Raw genomic sequence first — 17,726 nt, forward strand, 5'->3', positions numbered from 1 at the left:
CGTTCAGTAAAGACACTGCGTTTGAACATCTGTACCTTTGCAATTGCCTCAAAATGGTGTGGTTTAATCTAGTGTCACTGTTGATCTTCCAACAAAGGCAACGCTTCAGCTGTCAGCAGGTACAGCAGTGTGACTTGGTGGAAAGCCTTTTTTGCTGGGCCTCGGAAGAGAATCATAGAATCGTTTTAGTTGGAAGAGACCTTTAAGATCATCGAGTCCAACCGTTAACCTCGCACTGCCAGGTTATCACTACACCATGTCCCTAAGTGTCACATCTACAGGTCTTTTAAACACCTCCAAGGATGGTGACTCCACCGCTTCCCTAGGCAGTCTGTTCCAATGCGTAGTAACACTTTCAGTGAAGAATTTTTTTTTCTAATATCCAATCTAAACCTCCCCGGTGCAACTTGAGGCCGTTTCCTCTTGTCGTATCACTTTTTACTTGGGAGAAGAGACCAATCCCCACCTCGCTACGCCCTCCTTTCAGGTAGTTGTAGAGAGCAATAAGGTCTCCCCTGAGACTTCTTTTCTCCAGCCTAAGCAACCCCAGTTCCCTCAGCTGCTCCTCACAGGACTTGTGCTCCAGACCCATCACCAGCTCCGTTGCCCTTCTCTGGACACGCTCCAGCACCTCAATGTCCCTCCTGCAGTGAGGGACACCTTCACTGGCTCTGCTGCTTGTTTGCTGGGTGACCTTTGGTAACTTCCCATCTCATTCCTGAATGCATTTTTTGTTAAACACTTTGCAATCCATCCATAGGAAATGGTGTGTTACCAAAATGAAATGGCACTATTACGCAGGTAACCGCTCTCTGATCCCGCAGTCAGGACATGAGCATCGAAGAAGGAGGAGTGTAATAAATGTTAGTAGTGGCTCATAGCAATGGGGGTGAAGAGGAAACTGCTAGATTGGGAAACAAAGCTACTTTCTTTGTTGCAGGGGAATGAAAGATTTACACTGGTGTTTGACCTTAACTAATTATACCCCACATAGGAGTGTCTAACAGGATGCAAATGTTTTGTATTCCTTATTTCCTGCTCAGCCTCAGTGGGCAGGAGTGATTTAGGGTGAAATTAAATCTTTCCTGTGCTCTGGCATGCTGCTTTGGAGTAGAGCTCTCTCAGATACTCCCTTGTATGTGTAATCTGGAGACAGCATGAAGGTTTGTTATTTCCATATCAGTCAATAAGATACGATCGCTAATCTATGTAATTTGGGGTCAAAACTGATCTAAGAAAACAAAAGCTTTGAAGGTCTTATTTTTACCTCACCCTGCTGCAGCTCCCTGAGCAGCTCCATGTGTTGAATCGTTATTACAAATTAATCGGAGAATCACCCAGCTGAGTCACAATCAGCCCCTGAACACTCACAGAGACAGCAGGATCCCGAGGAGAGAGCTCATGGAGCTGGGGCAGGGGTGTGCGTAGCCCTGACCGTACCTCCCCACGCACCGGCGTTCCCTTGGAGCTGGAGGAGATCAGCATCTCCCGCTGAAGCGTGTGAGCCAGTGGCCAGAGCCTATCCTGGGTGCAGAATTGTGGGTAAGCACGTTCTCCGTATATGTGTACGCATTTCCAATGGAATTTTTTATTCTCACCCGGCTAGCCGTGCCCACGGATAGCTTTCTGCCCTCCCCTGGCAGGCAATTCTGTTTGATAGTAACTGCCCGGAGAAAGGCAGGCCAGGGCATCTGAGCTTTAGCTGCCGCCTGCCGTTTACTCAAACCTCTCTGGCTCTAAGAACCCCACTCTTCCAGGCCAAAGCGAGAGGAGCATCTACCTTCTCTGCCTTGACTTTCCAGCTTGATTTTAAGCTCTACGTAACCAGATTTTCCAAAATTCCGAGTTAAAGACTTGCTCCCTTTAGAGCAGCAAAGGATACAAAAGATGCAGCATCTGGGCTTGGGAGAGATGGAGCACAAGAGCAAATGCTTCGCATAACCGAAGAGGGCAGGGGACAGGGCAAAAGAGTTTAGCAAATACTGCGTTAGAGCGGAATGCTTGCCAGAGTATCAGTAGGAATCAGCTGCCTGCTCTGTGCCTGTCCGCCAGCTAAAGTTCAGGCAGCAGACTTTTGACCAAACTGCAGTTTATTAATTTCTTATGCAAGAACAAAGTTGGTAATAAAATGCGAAACAGGGTGCTGGCGAGGCAGGCTCTTGGATGTGATTTGGTTGGTCTCCATAAAAGGGGCTCGCTTGTTTTTTCCCAGCCGTCCTCTCCAGGAATCTGTGTATAAAAATATTTGTTCCATAACCGCAGCAAACAGCCTCCCATCGCCTGGCAGCCGCCTGCATACTTGAGGCTCTCTGCCGTCTCTGAAGTTTAACTCTGCAGGAGCCTGTGCTGCCACTGAGTCTAATCCTAATTTCGGGCTTTCATGTCCCCAGCCCGGCCCCGTGGGACTGGGGCTGCTGACAATGGCGGCAGCGCATCCCCCGTGAGTACAGGACCAAGATTAGCCCTCACATTGTGCCACTAATGATAAGTAGCAACGAGGATAATAAGGAGCACTATTGTAGTGCTTTACGTCTTCAAAGTGCTCTGCTGATATTAACTAATTAAGCTGCCACGCAGCCTTGTGACAAAGGTATGGATTTCTACTGCGCATAATTTAACTGTACTGTATTGTTATGCAATAAACCAAAATCGGATGGTGTCTTCAGAGCGCAATCAGGAAATCAATTAACCAACCGCTTCCACCCCAAAAGCTGAGCCAGCTTCAAAGCTGCCTCGTGGCTTTTGGTTAGCCTTGGCGCGCCTTTGGGAACCTCAAACATTCACGCAAAGCGCCACGATGCCAAATGTTTAACAAAGCAGCTCCGGTGTTTTGCAGGATCTCAGTTGCCGTCCATGCATATGTCCTCACCCTGCCCGGGGGACGCAGTCCCGGTGCCACCGGGTCAAGCCCGGGCACTGCTGTGCTTAACGGAAGAGCCCCAGTTTCTGTGCTGCTGGTGCAGCGTTGTACTGACACTGTCATACTGGTGTGTACTGGTGGCACAGGAAAACGAGGTCACACCACGTGCGTGTGCTGTGCTGACATGTCGAGGAACAGAGCGGACGCTCTACGTTAACGGCAAGGTTTCTAACCCTTTCGGGGCAGCTGCGCCGTCTGCCCGCAGCGCTGCAGCACCCGCTGTCAGCTGTGAGCAGCGACATGAGCCGGTGGTCAGGAGAACGGCAGGTACCGGTTAGTATTGGTAAGTGCCCCCAGAAGAAAGATAACCCTGATATGGTCACAGTGCTGGGCTCTGAGTGACCTATTTTCTCTCAGGAAAGAGCTTGAGGTCACTGTGGACAGACTTCTGACAATACGAGCTCGGTGCTCAGCAGCAGGTCAGAAGGCAACAAGAAAGTTAGGACGGACGGGGAAGGAAACCGAGAAGGTGGCAGTAAACGTTGCCGTGTCACTGAATGAATCCAGGTCACAGCCACGTGTTGAATAGTCTGTGCAGTCTGCTCGATCCATTCTGGTTAGTCCTTTTTCGGCCCACAAGGGCATTGTGGAGCCAGAAAGGATACACAGAAGGATAACACACTATGGGAGGGCGTCTGTGTAAAGAGAGACGGGATAGTTTAAAACTGTTCAACCTGGAAAAGACGCTAATGAGGGGAGCTTTGGTGGTGGCTGTGAACGGGAGGAACAATACCGGGGCGCAGGAGGCAGCGTGCACCCACCGAACTGGTGGGGGTGGAGTGCCTGTTCACACAGTGTAATGGGGAATTGCGGTGATAATTGGCACAGGACGCTCTAGGTGCCAAAACAAAAATGTGTTCAGAAAGCAATTAGGCAGGTTGATGGCAGCCAGGACTATTAAACACACCGGTCCAGAATCAACCACTGCCTTGAGAAGTTTCTCACCACGGGCTGACAAGAGACTAAACTAGTGGAAGCATTGCTCTGTATAGGTGCCTCTGACATGCCGGCCCTCATGGTTTTGGGGTAGGTGAACTCTGGCTCTGGTTTATTAAGACTGCTTTCATATGTCATCCCGAACGCTAGCAGCACGCAGGTTCTGCAGTGTTGTGCCAACATATGTGCTGCTGCAAGTAAAATATGACTTGTGTGCTGCCAAAGCAATCGTGTTCTGAAAAGAGTGTGGCACGCTTCATCGTGTACAAACGGGTTTTCCTGTGATGGGGCAGACCTGCCCGTTTGCCTTTGTGCCTCTTACCTGGCTCAGGCGTGCAGCCTGCCTCCCTGAACGCTTTCCTGGGTACAAACAAGCGATTAAGCAGAGGTGGGAAACCCTGACCTCTCTCAGTCCGTCAGCTGCAATCCGTTATTTCATACTCTTGAAATTGCAGTATCAGCTTAAAAATTAAACCAAATATCTTTATTACTTGCACCAAGGAGAAAATGTCTCTGTGCCACCAGAATCCAAAGGAAGGAAAGCTCCTTTATTCATACCCACATACAGTGGAAGTTGTATTAAGATATGGTCATGCTATTGCTTTGTTTTGCAGTTGTTGTTTTGCAGAGAGAGATTGTGTGGGTCATACGCTGATTGAAAAGTTCTTCACATTTTCTTTTTTGTACGTTTAAGTGTTCTCACAGAACTAATTTAAAGTTTATACATTAAAAAAGTTCCTTCTCTTGCCCTGTCTCACTGTTCTTCCCGCACCTGCAGCCAGCACACCCCCAGCTCACAGAGGTCCCTGCTGTGCCGGGCTGGTTCGGGGAGGGGTGGGGGACAGGACGGGACACCCCGGCCACTGTGCATCAGGCGGCTTTGGCATTCCACACAGCTGGCCAAGCTGGGCCCAGGAAAACTCAGTCTCTGAAACACAGCAGACAAATTCTGGTGGGGGAGGATGGGCAGGGAGGAGAAAGTTCAAGTGCTGCGGGGTGGGCGGCAGAGCGAGGTCAGCCTGCTGTGCTCCAAATGCCACATCTGGATCTGGAGCTGACTGGGAAGGGTCGTGTCCCGGGAGCTGCATCGCTCGTGCTTGGTGAACGACCAGCTCCTCTGCTGCTTCCAGCACTGCACCTTTCCCCGTCTCCCCAGGGGAAGAGGAGTTGCGATCCTGGGGACTACCCCTCGTGCTTCATGGGTTGCCCAGATGATTCTCCTGAGTGGTGGGAGTGCCGAAACGGGGGGAAGCTGTGTGGAGGAGTAACCTGATTTTTACCAGTCTCTCTCTAACTTGTAAGGTCTAAACCACTAAACATATCCTTTAGACTCCCTCCTGCGAGACTGCCGTGTGCTGGGCTTTGGCTACCGCGTGTCCCTGAGGAAAGGAGGAGAACCCCAGTGGCGGGGGGGATGCTCTCCTGGTGATCGCCGGGGTGCTTGCAGCGCACCGCTCCGGGAAGGGCTGTCTTTGGGCTCCAGCAGCGTGCTGCCAGGGGCTGCCCTTGCTCAGGGGCTACACCAGCTGCGTTACAGACCCCGGTTTTATGACGGTAACGTACCTCTAACTGCTGTGTTATAGGGACAGCAGTGGTACTGCTGAAGTCTTGAAATAGCAAAGCGTGACAGTCTCCATTTGTCATCCTCTCCTGATTAACACTCCAGCTCTTCACCAGTGGATTTTGTAGACCCTCTCATGGTCAGGGCTGTTTCCTCGCGAACAGATGGCTGCAGTACGTGACGTCCCGGGCACCTGTTGGGGCCCAGCACAGACACAGGGGTACGCTCAGCGTGCTGGGCTGCGGGTGCTGCCTCTACCTCGAACCTGGCATCAGTAGAACAAACAAATGGGGCTGCAGCCCAACACCCAGCGGGACAAGTCCTCCCCTGGCCAGGGGATGGTTGTGACTGACACCAGCCTGTCTCCGTTGAGGTTTGGGGGCGGGTAAGGTGTCGCCCCTGCATGAACTGCCGCAGAAAGCTCTGCCGCAGAGGCCCTTGCAGGGTTAATGCTCAGCATCTCTCCTCCCTCTGCTCCACTGGGGTGATGCAGTAACATCAGCTGTGTTAGGAGTGTGGAGGGGAGAGCAGCTGGATCATGCCAAGCCAGTGAGAAACAGCCTCTCCCAGAAGAGGAGCCACCGCTGCAAGCGGTGCGAGGCTCCCTCCCGCCGCCGGAGCTGTGCGGGGGACGATGCTCGGGCAGCTCCCCGCTTCTGCAGCCACAGCCACAGTGGCTGGGCTGGTGTGCTTGCTCCAGTACCGGCGGTGGGATGCAAAGGGCGTGCAAAGTCTTACGGGACTGTATGAAAGACCTTTGGACTAAGCAAGCCGTGCACAGTGAAACCTTGCTGAGCCGGTCAGTAAACAAGTGTGGTCAAGGCCATTTTTTTGGAAGGAGCTAGAGACTTGGTTTGGTTTGCCTGAAACTTGCTGCTGAATCAAGTCAGGGGCTGTGATGGAAACCAGATAGTTGTGACCTGGGTGCTGGTGGCTCTGGTTTGTGGGTTTGGTTTGTCATCTCGCACCATGCTATCCGAGCCCTTCCAGCCATCTGAGGACGCCTGTGCAGGGCGCTCCCACACGCACCGCTCTCCTGCGCACCCTCCCGGGCACGGGGCTCGTGCTGCAGCTCTGGCACTGTGCACAGCCAGCGTCCCGCACACGGAGCCGTGCCGCTCGGACAGGCTGCCCAGGGGTTCCCCTGGCACACACGCTCACACTTGCTGCCTTCCCGCAGCCGGGCCATGCTCTGTAAAGGGTCGTCGCAGGCCATGGGGGGGGGGGATGTGTGTTAGGGGACATGCTTCCTCCTGCAGGATTCAGCGGGAGGGGGAACAAATCTGTGCAGACTCCTGGTGCCACACTTACTTTTCCTGCTGGTGTCTCTGCAAGATCCTTTGTATATAGAAACCACTAAGGGTCTGGTTTTACCTTACGTGTAACTCTTCTGATAAAACCCACATGTGACTTTTTTTCTTGTCACTGTCTGTTAGAGGAAAAGATGCCTGTCTGGCCTGGAGTTAATGCTTTTCCCATCTCAAATCCGTTTTTTTCTCAGGTTCTTGCCAAAACACATTGTGTTTAGAAAAAAAAAGGAGAGGCTAAACAAAGCTCAAACAAACAGGGGTGCAGCGTTGCCTTGCGGCGTGGGGCAGCGCGGGCAGCAGGATCAGTGCCGGGCAGCGGGGCCATGGGCAGCGGGGTCAGTGCCAGCAGCGGATGCTCTGCCTCGGGGTGGTTTGACCGTGCAAGAGAGGGCACTGCACAGGAGTGCTCTGCTGAAGCAAAACCTCCTATCTAGATCCCCTCCTCCTTTTTCCTGCCCTTCCTACAACAGCAAACTGAGGAGGTTGTGTAACTCACTCCTGGCCATGAACCTCTCGATAAGAGGTTTACAGAAAACCTGCTTATGGTTTATTTGCATTTCTGGGCCTTACTGGAAATGAAGTCAAATGCCAACTTCCAGGGAGGCGCTCGGTGTTCCTCAGTACTCGATACCACCTCCCTGACCACCTCATCTCCTCCAGCTGCTGTCTCGGGACCGCAGCACCAGCTGCTCTGTCCGTTTGAAGGTTTTATGAACAAGTGCAAAGGCAGGAGAGGCTCCTTCCCATACACACGTGCAGCACTGGGGTTTCTCCTGCCTGTGACGTGCAACATAAAGCAGACCCGGCTGTGTGTTGTCCCCGCAGTGCTTTACACCATGGTGTGCAGCCTGTGCTTCCCTGGAGCACAGCGCTCCTCCCCAGGTGCTCAGGAGAGCATCTCCAGTGCTTGGGTCTTGGGCAAGGGTTTCTTGGGGCTGTTTTGCTGTGTGTGTGTCCACCATGGCAGTGACAGTAGTGTAACATCATCCCACCAACACCTTTCTTAAAGATCCATGGCCTGGAGCAGAAAGAGTCAGGAACAGGAGCCTGTATTTTTCATTGGAGACACATTGCTTCAAAGCTCAGCAGTAGTTGGGACCATCTGTGCTCCTCAGTTCCTCCTGCTAACCAAAAATCCCGGGCTGAGGAACATGAGAAACTGCCTTGCAGCAGTAGTGAGTGGGAAGAGGCCGTGGGCTGTGGCAGAGCCAGAACTCCTGCTTCGATAAAAACCGAGTGTTTGAGTAGCTGGGAGCAAGAATCTGCCTGTGGAGCTGGCTCGCTTCACCCTGCTGCCTCCCAAGGCTTGTGAACCGCTGAGTCAGCGCTGTGCTCGGGAGTGGGTGGCGTGCCTTGGCTGCGCCGCGGGATGGCGGAGCACACGCGCTTCGCTGAACCTCTTTGATCCTTTCTTTTCAGTTTATTCACGGAGCAAATCTCCCCGTTACCTTTCCTTCAGCTTTGGTGACTGGCTGCTACAGAGGATTAATGCATTAATCCTCTTCCTCACCTTCCTACCGGCTTTGGGGAGCAGAAGAGGATTGCCTCACTGCCTGGCCCTTAACTTTGTTTTCCTGTGTCTTTGCTGGAGAAACCCCAGCAGTTTCAGCAGGTCTGATGCTAATATTCAAGTTTTGCTTTCTGCGTTCAGTGCTCTAGTGTTGTTCCTGCTCCTGTCCTCTGGCTCTCGTGTGCCCAGACGAAAAGGAACCATTTTGTTGAGGGCCAAAAACCTCTTGCATTTTTCTAAAAGTGCCTGCACTCCAGTTTCTGCTCGAGGGAGCAGGAGGAGTGTTTTTCAGGCAGTCCCTGTGGTCAGGCAGTGCCCAGGCTGGCATCCAGCGGGGACGGCTGCACAGTGCTGTGCCCCTTTGGGCCATGACACCCTCAGGCAGGGGCCGAGCAAGGAACCCTGTCCGGCAACTGATCCCCACACATCATGCTTGGGAGCCCTTCGGGAGGAGGATGTGACCCCACAAAACCCCCAGTCTGCAGATGTTTCTCCAAAGTGAGCATTCAAGCTACTGCTCTTCCCAGTCGCACGGATTTGCAACCTTTAATTAATCCCTGGTAAGGCATTTATTTAGCTCAAAAAAAGAAAAAAAAACACATCAGGAAATGCCCTATTAATGCACTGGAGATAGACTCAAGCTGGAAAACTCCAGGCTGGACTGTACAGCACAGCCCGTGATGTAAACCCCACGTGTTCGGCAGGCCAGAAGCCAGGAGCGCCAGGCTCCGATCCCAGTGCTGAGCAACCCAGCTTGGCTGAGCAAACTACAGGAAGAGGGGGGAGAGGCTTTGTTTAAATTTCCCCATGTTTTCCTGGGCAGGCTCCTTTTACCATACGCATGAACAGTTCAAGAGTTGCTCAGTTACTTGGGGCTTCCACGTGAAATATCTTCTGGAACCCGTGGCATCCCCAGCCTTCCTGGGTCTCCCCGTGCCACCTGCACGTTCCTTACACTCCTGCAGGGCACGGGGACGTACCAGCTGCTGGAAGGAGTCTGCGTTTCCAGAAAGGGCATCAACTACAGCATGCACAGAAAAAAGGGGCTGGGTGGTTTCGGTGGAGTTTGCTTGTTTGTTTTTTGTGGGATTTCTTTTCCTGCTGTGATTAGGAAAAGCTCTTGCTCAACAAGAAGGCATTTGTTAGAGGCATGCCTGTCTTTCGTTAGTGGATAAAAACAGTTCATAGCTCTTTCGGGGCTGATAATAGTGAGACCTTTGGACACATAAGGTAACAAAAAGCTGATCTCTAAGACAGCTTAAGGAGTAGGTTCAAAACTTGAATACATTTCTGGAGCCAGTTACTAGGAAGAAACTGGGAATTCCGTGTCAGGAGCAGAGACCTGGAACGCCAGCTATGGACACGGATTCAGCGGCTGGGCTATTTTTGGCTTGTGAACCATTCTAACGGCTGTTTATTTTTAAGGTCATTTTCTGTTTGCATAGCATGTACACCCTTCTGGTGGGTGGGAGGCATTATAAAAACAATCACTGCTGTGCAGAGTTATGAACTAAGCTTGGAGAGGGATGGAAAAAACAGAACTCGGTGTACTGATTGCTTTAAAACCCAAAAACATCTGCTTAGGTCATAAGGTTTGTTGACCCACTCTGAGCTGCGCCCCCACCGGAAAAATACCATTTCAATTAATACAGACTACTGCAGGGGCTCGCAAAAGACTTGGGAAAACTCGGTCAGATGATAACATGGTGTAAACAGAAAGGAAGCATGAAATTTGGCAATTTTTTTTCACTCGTGCTTACCTTCAAGCAGTAAGTAGAAGCCCAGAGCATTCACCCCCCCCCAGCTGAGGAGTCGGAACTCATGCTGGCTGGCCGGGCCTGAATCCCAGCTCTTGTTTAAGACTCTTGTTAAAAAACAACACGCTTTATTGTCATATTTTCCTGGCTTCTTCCTGTTGGCCATATCTTTATTCACACACAGTCAAGTGATACAAATTCACTGGAACAGTGGCAGTTTACAAAAGACAGTAAGAATGATTGCTTTGAACTGAAATTTAAGAAACCCTAAGTCTGGCCATCCGGCAGACAATGCACTGTTTGGAACAGGTCCTGGTAAGGAAACAGTTTATAACATTGGCAGTGTACTCCCAGCCATGTTCCTTTTCCAGAGCATAAAATACACAATACAAAAATATACTAAAAGTAATAACGGAGTTTGTAGAAACGTCTGCTGCAAAACAATTGCTGTTGTCTGATTTTCAGTATATTTACTCCCATGCTATATTATGATAGAATACTTGAATAAACATGGTTTATTTCTAACTTAATTTGAATTTTAAAGTTGATCACAAGTTAACTGTAATGTTTTGGGCTCCAGTCCTGGAATTACATAAGGAACCTTAAGTTTGGACTCATGAGACTCATAGACTTCAGGTGAGCCCACAAGTGAGCATTCAATGCCTTGGGCTCCTGTTTGGGAGGCAAGTGGAAGATGAAATGCTGTGCTTTGCAGGATCTTAATTTAGGGCATTTTCCTGGATTTTTTAAGACTTTTAACAAGTCTTCCCTGGGCTATCCTTTTACCTGATAGGTCTGAGTTCATCAAGTTGCTGGTGATGTGGGGGAAGTGCCTGCTTTTGAGATGTGGGGCTCTGCACTTAGTTGAGTCACTGAGGTAAGTGTCTCCCTCCTCTCTACAATTCTACCTGTGCCTTTCCCCTCTCTTTCCTCCCTCCTGGCCTGCTACCACCGAAATGGCCTCTTCTCATCCGAGAGAACTAGATGCTCCAGTGCTTTGCTAAGGCTGCTCACACCGAGCTTCGTACAAGCTCCCTGCAATCGGAGCACCGATTCCTTAGTGTTTCCGAGGCTGAGAGACCCGGGTGCAGAAACGGAAGCCTGTGCCAACCTTACCGTGCAGGGATGCGTGGCTGTCCCCTCGGGCTGGCACGCCTGCAGTGAGCATCTCTGATGTGGATGCAATGCTCATGGAAAACGCCATCCGGAGAGCCCCTCGCCGTGACAGAGGAAGGCACCGGTAGCAGGCAAGCGTGTTTAAGTCCAGGATTTCTTGCCCCTTTTTCTCCCAAGAGCCAACCTCAAAGCATTTGAGAAAAGAAGTCAGTATTGCTCTGTTTTTGCAGACGGGACAACTAAGGCACTGAAGGGTGAGCTCGTTTGGCCAAGGCTGATCCGCAGGTCTCTGCCCCAGTCCGCGCTCCCCACTGAGCTGTTGCTCTCTGTGCTCACCTCGTATGAGACACAGTCCCAGAGGGGTGACCCCATCTCTGCTCCTCACGCAGACACCACACACAGGGGCCAGGTTCCACCTTCCTAATCACAGCCTCCAGAGAACACATCAAGAAGGACATGCTTTGGAGGCCAGAAGTTGGCTTCCCAATGTCTAAATGCCACCGACTCCCAAGGAGGTCAGCTATGGAAAGATGACCAGGATACTTCTGAGGTATAAAACTCTGTGTCTGCTGGCCACTGGTCAGCTTTGTCGTCGTCAGACTTGTCACTGTCGTCGCCGCTGGAGGGTTCGTAGCCCAGGATGGCAGAACGGATCGGCTCCGACTGCCTGCGATCTGCCTCTGCCTCCTTCTTCTTTTCTGCCAGCAGCTGCCTGTAGCAGAGGTTGCAGACCCTCAGGGGCTTGGGGGACAGCCGGGGCATCAGAAACCTCTGCCTGGAACAGTCTGCGCAGACGACAAAGCCGCACTTGCGGCAGTGGTGCCTTCGGGTGAGCGTGGAGAACTTGGTCTGCGTGCAGCGCATGCAGATGTCCGTCGCCTTGTCTGGGATCCAGGGGGCTGCGTGCTCCGTGGAGGGCTGCCGGCCCGTCTTCATCAGCAGGTGCCTGATGCACTCCTCCAGATGGCTGATCCACTCCTTCCTCTCCGTGAGGGAGGCTGCAGAAACCACAAAGGACTTCTTGGAGGTTTTAATCATCCAACGGTTCTTCATCTGCAAGGTGTCTGGCAGCGTCTCCAAAGTGACATCTTCAAGGGGAATGATGTGCTGCGAATTGTATTTCCTTTTGTTGATGACTATGCTGCCATAGACAAGGATGTCATTGAAAAGGAAGAATATGCGAGGCTTTGGTTTCTTGCGGCATTCTTTGGTTAAAATCCCTTCTCCTAGAAGGACCCTTCCCGGCACGGCTAAGGGCTGTCCGGAAGCCCCAAAGCAGTTTTCCACAGCAGCAATGCGCTGGCTGTTGATCTCAGTGTTTGCAAGATGGTCCACCATCTCCAGCTCGCTCTGAAGGGAGGAAAATAAAGAGAGAAGTGGTGAAGCTGCAAACGTCTGCACCGGGCAGAGGCCCAGCAGCAAACGCAGGCACAGGTGAGACTCTCCTCATGCAACCTGAGGTTACGAGTAATCTCCTCACTACTCTTCACTTTAGTTTGTTACCTTTTTAAATTAAACTTTCAAACTTTCTGATCCCACTTTGCAACAGACCTGTCTATACTGGGATAGTTCAGTTTGCAGCAATGGAAGCCCTGGAAGGCAGAACCAGCTCTTCCATTACAGTTGTGCTTTTTACCAGTACAACTGCGTGCCCATAGGAAAGGAAGCCAGTTGGTCTGAACCTGCTCTTACGCAGGTACAAGTGCTTGCTCAGGAGCTACCGTACTGTGACAGCTGAAGGTGACGAGGATTCCCCCTCACCACCATGTTCTATCCCTCTTGGTGCTGGGAGGTAACTGGTGCTGGGCTGGAAACAGGCTGTGGGAAGAGATCCATGGCCTGGGGAGCAAGACTCCCATTCCTGAGCGTACGCCTGCTTTCTCAAGGATTAGTTACAGACACACGCACACCACAACACCATTTTGAGCCAGAGCTCAGGCAGGAACAAAGCAGCAATTCCTGCTTGTCCTCCCTGTGTGACAAAAAGGGGAATAAAAAAAAAACCCCACAAGAAAAAAGCACCCGCTATGTGAATAAACCCACAGGAGCCAAGCCCTTCCTCCGTTACCCCAGTTAAGCCGGGGCTGCTGGTGCTTCCAGTTACAAGACACATCATTCTGAAAACAGTCTGATCTGTGCTGAAGGGGAAGTGGAAGGCAGCACGCTCATCCCTTCCCACACCTCTGCACCCTCCTGCTCAGTTTCAATAGGTTTAATAGAAAAACCTAGATAAGGGTAACTCTGAAGCGAAAGCAAATCTTTTGCTATTTGTAGTTTGCAGTAAGGAAAGCGGTCCGTGCTGTAAGCGCGATGTTTCGCTGCACCTAGCCTGCCCTGGGCTGACGGGTGCTGCCCGAGGCCGGCTGGCCATGGAAACGTGAGTCATTTCCTCCTCCAGCGAGGTACCTCAGCCATCACGAGGCAGCTCCGAGACCACAGGGATGCGTGGCACCCTGGCTGCTGTTAGCAGTTCATCAAATCACTACTACGGAGCCGCTTTCCACCATCTTCCCCCTCCTCCTTGTCCAGAGTCCCTGCAGCCATGGAGGCTGGAGGGGAAAGGGAAGAGGAGGACAACACGCCTGGTCCTGTGTGTTTGGGACTATGATGATTTACATTCTTCCCTTGCCGTTCACCCCAAAACACCCCTTTGGTATGCCAGGAGGGAAACCACAGAGCCACCACTTAAAACTGCTGCGTGCTGTTTACGTCTTGCCTGAGCTATTTGACAAAAACTGGTCAATTCCTCCGAGTCCCCAGAATTTTCTTCTCTAGAGCAGGTCAGGGTGTAAGGCACAAAGCTAGGGTGCTGGTTTAGCTCTGGGGGACCTCAACGAAGCGACCTACCCTGCTTCTTCAGGGTCTCCCTCAAATTAGAGGGAGGGCGCCAAGGCCTCCAGCTTCCTTCTGGAAGGACGAGTATCTTCAGCGCCTCAAAGCACCAGAATGGACTTGAGGGAGTTGGACAGTGTCAGGCATATCCACTCATGCGTATGTTCTCCAATGTGGAAGGCAATTTATAATTAACTACAACGCTCTGACGAGGGGCTGTGCTGCAGCCAGATGGGGTGCGATGGCGTGAGCAGTGGCTGAAGGAATGCCCCGACCAATCTGCCGTTTCAGTACGGACATGCAGAAGTTGCATGTAGGGATTTATTACTTGCTGTCAGGAGAGGACAAAGGCTTCATTTTCCTCCTTGACCTGTCAGCCCCCGTGGACCTGTGCACCGAAGGAGCTGCTGTGCTGCAGGACATACATTCAAATCCATCCTGAATTACAACAATACAGAATGTGTTTTTTCTCCCTCTTAAATACACAAATTAGGCTGAAGAACAAACACGCAGGGAAAACTATGGTCCACAACTGAACACCAAACTCCCTGTCTTTCAATACCTGTAGTGTTACCTACCCTAGGATGTGGTCTCACGGGTTTCTTACAAACAAATCCTTGGATGAGGAGCTCTTGAGTGAAAGAGCAAGATGAGCACACAGGATAATAGAGGAAACAAAACCTGAAATTACAGCTTGGGAAGCTTGTGCGGAAAGACTGCAAAAGCAACAAAATACTGTAAAGAATTTTTGGCACCAGCAACACCAAGTGGGATAAACTAAGCGGTTAATCCTGCTCCCACCAGTCTCCCTTCCCCATGTTTCTGGTTATGGAGCCCCAGCTCTCAGCCTGTGTCTCTTACTTTTATTTTGTGCGTTTTAGAAGCATGGTCCAATCTCTCCAGTGAATATGATACTTGAGACAACTCTGTTTCTAGGGATCTCAATGTACTGGATCCCAGTGGAAATGAAAACGTTTTGTCAGATATAAAGACCGTGCCTGCAAAGAGCCAGGAAACGTAAGCTCATTTTCAAAGAAAGAACAGTGCGAGCCCCGCTCCCATGAAAGCTTTAGCTGTTGCATTGATTTGGGCCCCTACATAAGCCAGAGAGCCCCTGGACTTGCTGCGTGGAGCAAAGTGAGAAGGGGCTGGACAGGGGCTGGACACAATCCTGTAACACGAAAGAAAAGAAAGTGAGCTCTCATCACACTTCCACCTGCAGGGCATGTCCTTATTCCTCCAGCCTCTGGTTTGTTACCTACTTAAAATGCCACAGTTAACCAAAGAAAAGCTAACTTTGTTCTAGGAAAATCTTCCCTGCTAAGACTAAAAGAGTCAGCTGCTGCTCTAGCCCAGGGTATTTCCCAAAGGAGTTTTCCCAGGGAAGCAAAAGCAGAACATTTTTCTTCCATGTCTCTTCCCTCAGGCATAAATGACTGGAGAGGAGCACATACACATACTAAGCAGTAAAAAACAGGAGGGGTGGGATTCACATTGCCTACTTTTAGACTTGGACAACTATCTCTATCCCTCTATGTGCTCCCTTTTCAGTTAGTGGGCAGAAACAGCCATCTGCTGAGGGTGACTCGCCTCGTCCCACCACAGGCGAAACCAATCCTGCCGAGTTCTCAATAGCACTCAGCCTGAGTAACATTTCATGTTAGTATTGTGACTCACTGCAAATAATATTCAGTTTGACTTTGGAATGGAAGTACTAGGTGAATTTGCTAAAGATAGCTGTTGAGTGCTATTATGGTCTCCTTTACCGGGAGGTGAGAGCCGCTCCCTTTGGAACAACAGCGATGAGATATAAAAATGAGGATATAAATCCTAACCTATTTGATTCATTTTGATAAATATTTTTTCCTGTTTGTTTAAGCGTGTCCTGTCAGGTCAGCAGGGTCACAGTGCTTATTACCGAGGGATACGTATGCACGTGCACCGCGTGTGGCAGAAGCTTACACAGTTGAAATGAGGGTGGGAAGACACGCTTTACTGGCATGCTCCTTCTCACGGGAGTTTTTGGCATGGCAAAATTTGGGGGTGTTTTTATCATCAAGATCTGTTCATTCTGCATGTGATCAAATATTATGCAGTGAATATACAACTCAGTGAAGACGACTGATGTTTGAAGGGAAAAAAAAATACGATTTGGCACTCCAGTCCAGAAGTAAGCAAACCAGTCTTTTAACAATAAGCACTTGTTCACTTGTGATTATAAACAGCCATGTCGATGCATGCCAGGCAGAGCACTCCAACCTAAGCTCCCGGGTCAGCGAGCCTGGGGTATGTTTTTCAAGTCTGTATGTATGGAAGGCTGCGGAGTAGCAACGCAGTGAGCTGTTCTACCTGATTCTTCAGTTCTCGCTGTCAAACAGAACTGACAGTCTGGGTTTCCACTGCATACCTCACGCATACCACGCGGAAGGGATGGTCCGTGCTGAGAGCAGATCTGACTGCTGGGGTTTGCCAGCAGAAAATGCCCTGAGCCTCACCTCTCTGCAGCTCTCCCTTACTCCTAATTTCTGCTTTGCCCAGCTGAGAAGTCTCTCCTGGAGTTAGGGCTGGCATAAGCCCTTCCTTGCCAAGCGTGGTAAGCAGGATGCAGCCACCTTTTATCCAGAGCAGGCATTTAGAGCAAGAAAAACATAGTTCCTCTCCTTTTCCTGCCTGAAGGGATTTCAGCTTGCCTCTCCCTCTTTTCCAGCATGATGTAACTGCTGGCCACTGGGGCGAGGGGGGCAGGCTCTGGCAACCCCCTTCAAGCCGTGCTGGTGAGGAACCTGATTCAGTGCATGCACATTCTGGGAACGATGGTCACATTGGGCCTTTGACTGAGAAATGCCACCAGTCCCTGTGGGATACGGACTAGCCGAGTTACTGAGCTGCTTGCTGCTGTTGCTTAGCATGCCCAGGACTTCTGCCATGCAGGGACAGAGCACGGGGACAGCTGAGCGGTGGCTTTTGAGGAGCTCAGACTGATGCTACCAAAACCAGCAGCTGGTAGCCTGAGCTCAGTTGTGGCTCTTGCACGTGCCACCCAGGCTGAGGTGTCCAAGCAGCTTTGTACAGGAGGAATTAAGGAAAACCTGAAACTCAAGGAAGAGCCTCCCCCCACTCCCTCTGACCCGCTCCCTGCCCAGGCACACATCCTCAGGTGGTGTAGAAGGTGGAACTCCACGTGCACCTCCTGCTCCCCACTCTGCCACCCATCAGCACCAGCCTGGTGACCGGCCACTCTCCAGAGACCTCCATAAGGAACTGTCAGGTGTTGGAGCTGGAGGCAATGGGACTAACACGTCAGCATTCAGTCAGGCCACCGGTTACAGGCTGAGGCTGGACAAGCGCTCGTGACAAAGGACTCGCTGGTGAGAGTGGGTGATCACCAAGTGAAGCGATGAATTCTCCATCTCTCCCAATGGCTGAAAGCCCACATGCCTTTTAGAAGAGATGTATGGCCAAAGGTGGGGATTCCTCTTACAACTCCCCAACGAGATCAATTTCTGTGATTTCAGTACTTGGTCAAACTTTGCAACGTAAGACTCCCTTCTAAAGAAAATCAATAAATCATCACTCTCACCGGCGTTCAGGCCGCGCACAGAGATCAGGGTGCTGCAGAGCAGCAGGCGGTGACTCGGTGCCGACCGGCTCCCCCGTGGGCACCGCACCGCACCGCACCCGCGTGACGGGAGCCCCGTGGGTGGGCGCAGGCCCCAGGCGGGCAGGGCACACCGCGGGCCCCGCAGGGCCGAGCCCTCCCGGCGACGACCACGGCACATCCCCC

At 51.3% G+C, this 17,726-nt stretch overlaps 1 protein-coding gene across 1 annotated transcript; it reads right to left on the reverse strand.

The window, feature by feature from the left end:
• Positions 1 to 11,626: 11,626 nt before the first annotated feature.
• On the reverse strand, positions 11,627 to 12,448 carry PLEKHF1 (pleckstrin homology domain containing, family F (with FYVE domain) member 1). The gene has a single exon (XM_009894062.1). The coding sequence runs from the start codon at positions 12,446 to 12,448 to the stop codon at positions 11,627 to 11,629; it is 822 nt and encodes a 273-aa protein (XP_009892364.1).
• Between the last annotated feature and the right edge of the window lie 5,278 nt (positions 12,449 to 17,726).

The sequence above is a fragment of the Charadrius vociferus genome, unplaced genomic scaffold (assembly GCF_000708025.1).
Source record: "Charadrius vociferus isolate BGI_N301 unplaced genomic scaffold, ASM70802v2 scaffold341, whole genome shotgun sequence".
Classification (NCBI taxonomy): Eukaryota; Metazoa; Chordata; class Aves; order Charadriiformes; family Charadriidae; genus Charadrius; species Charadrius vociferus.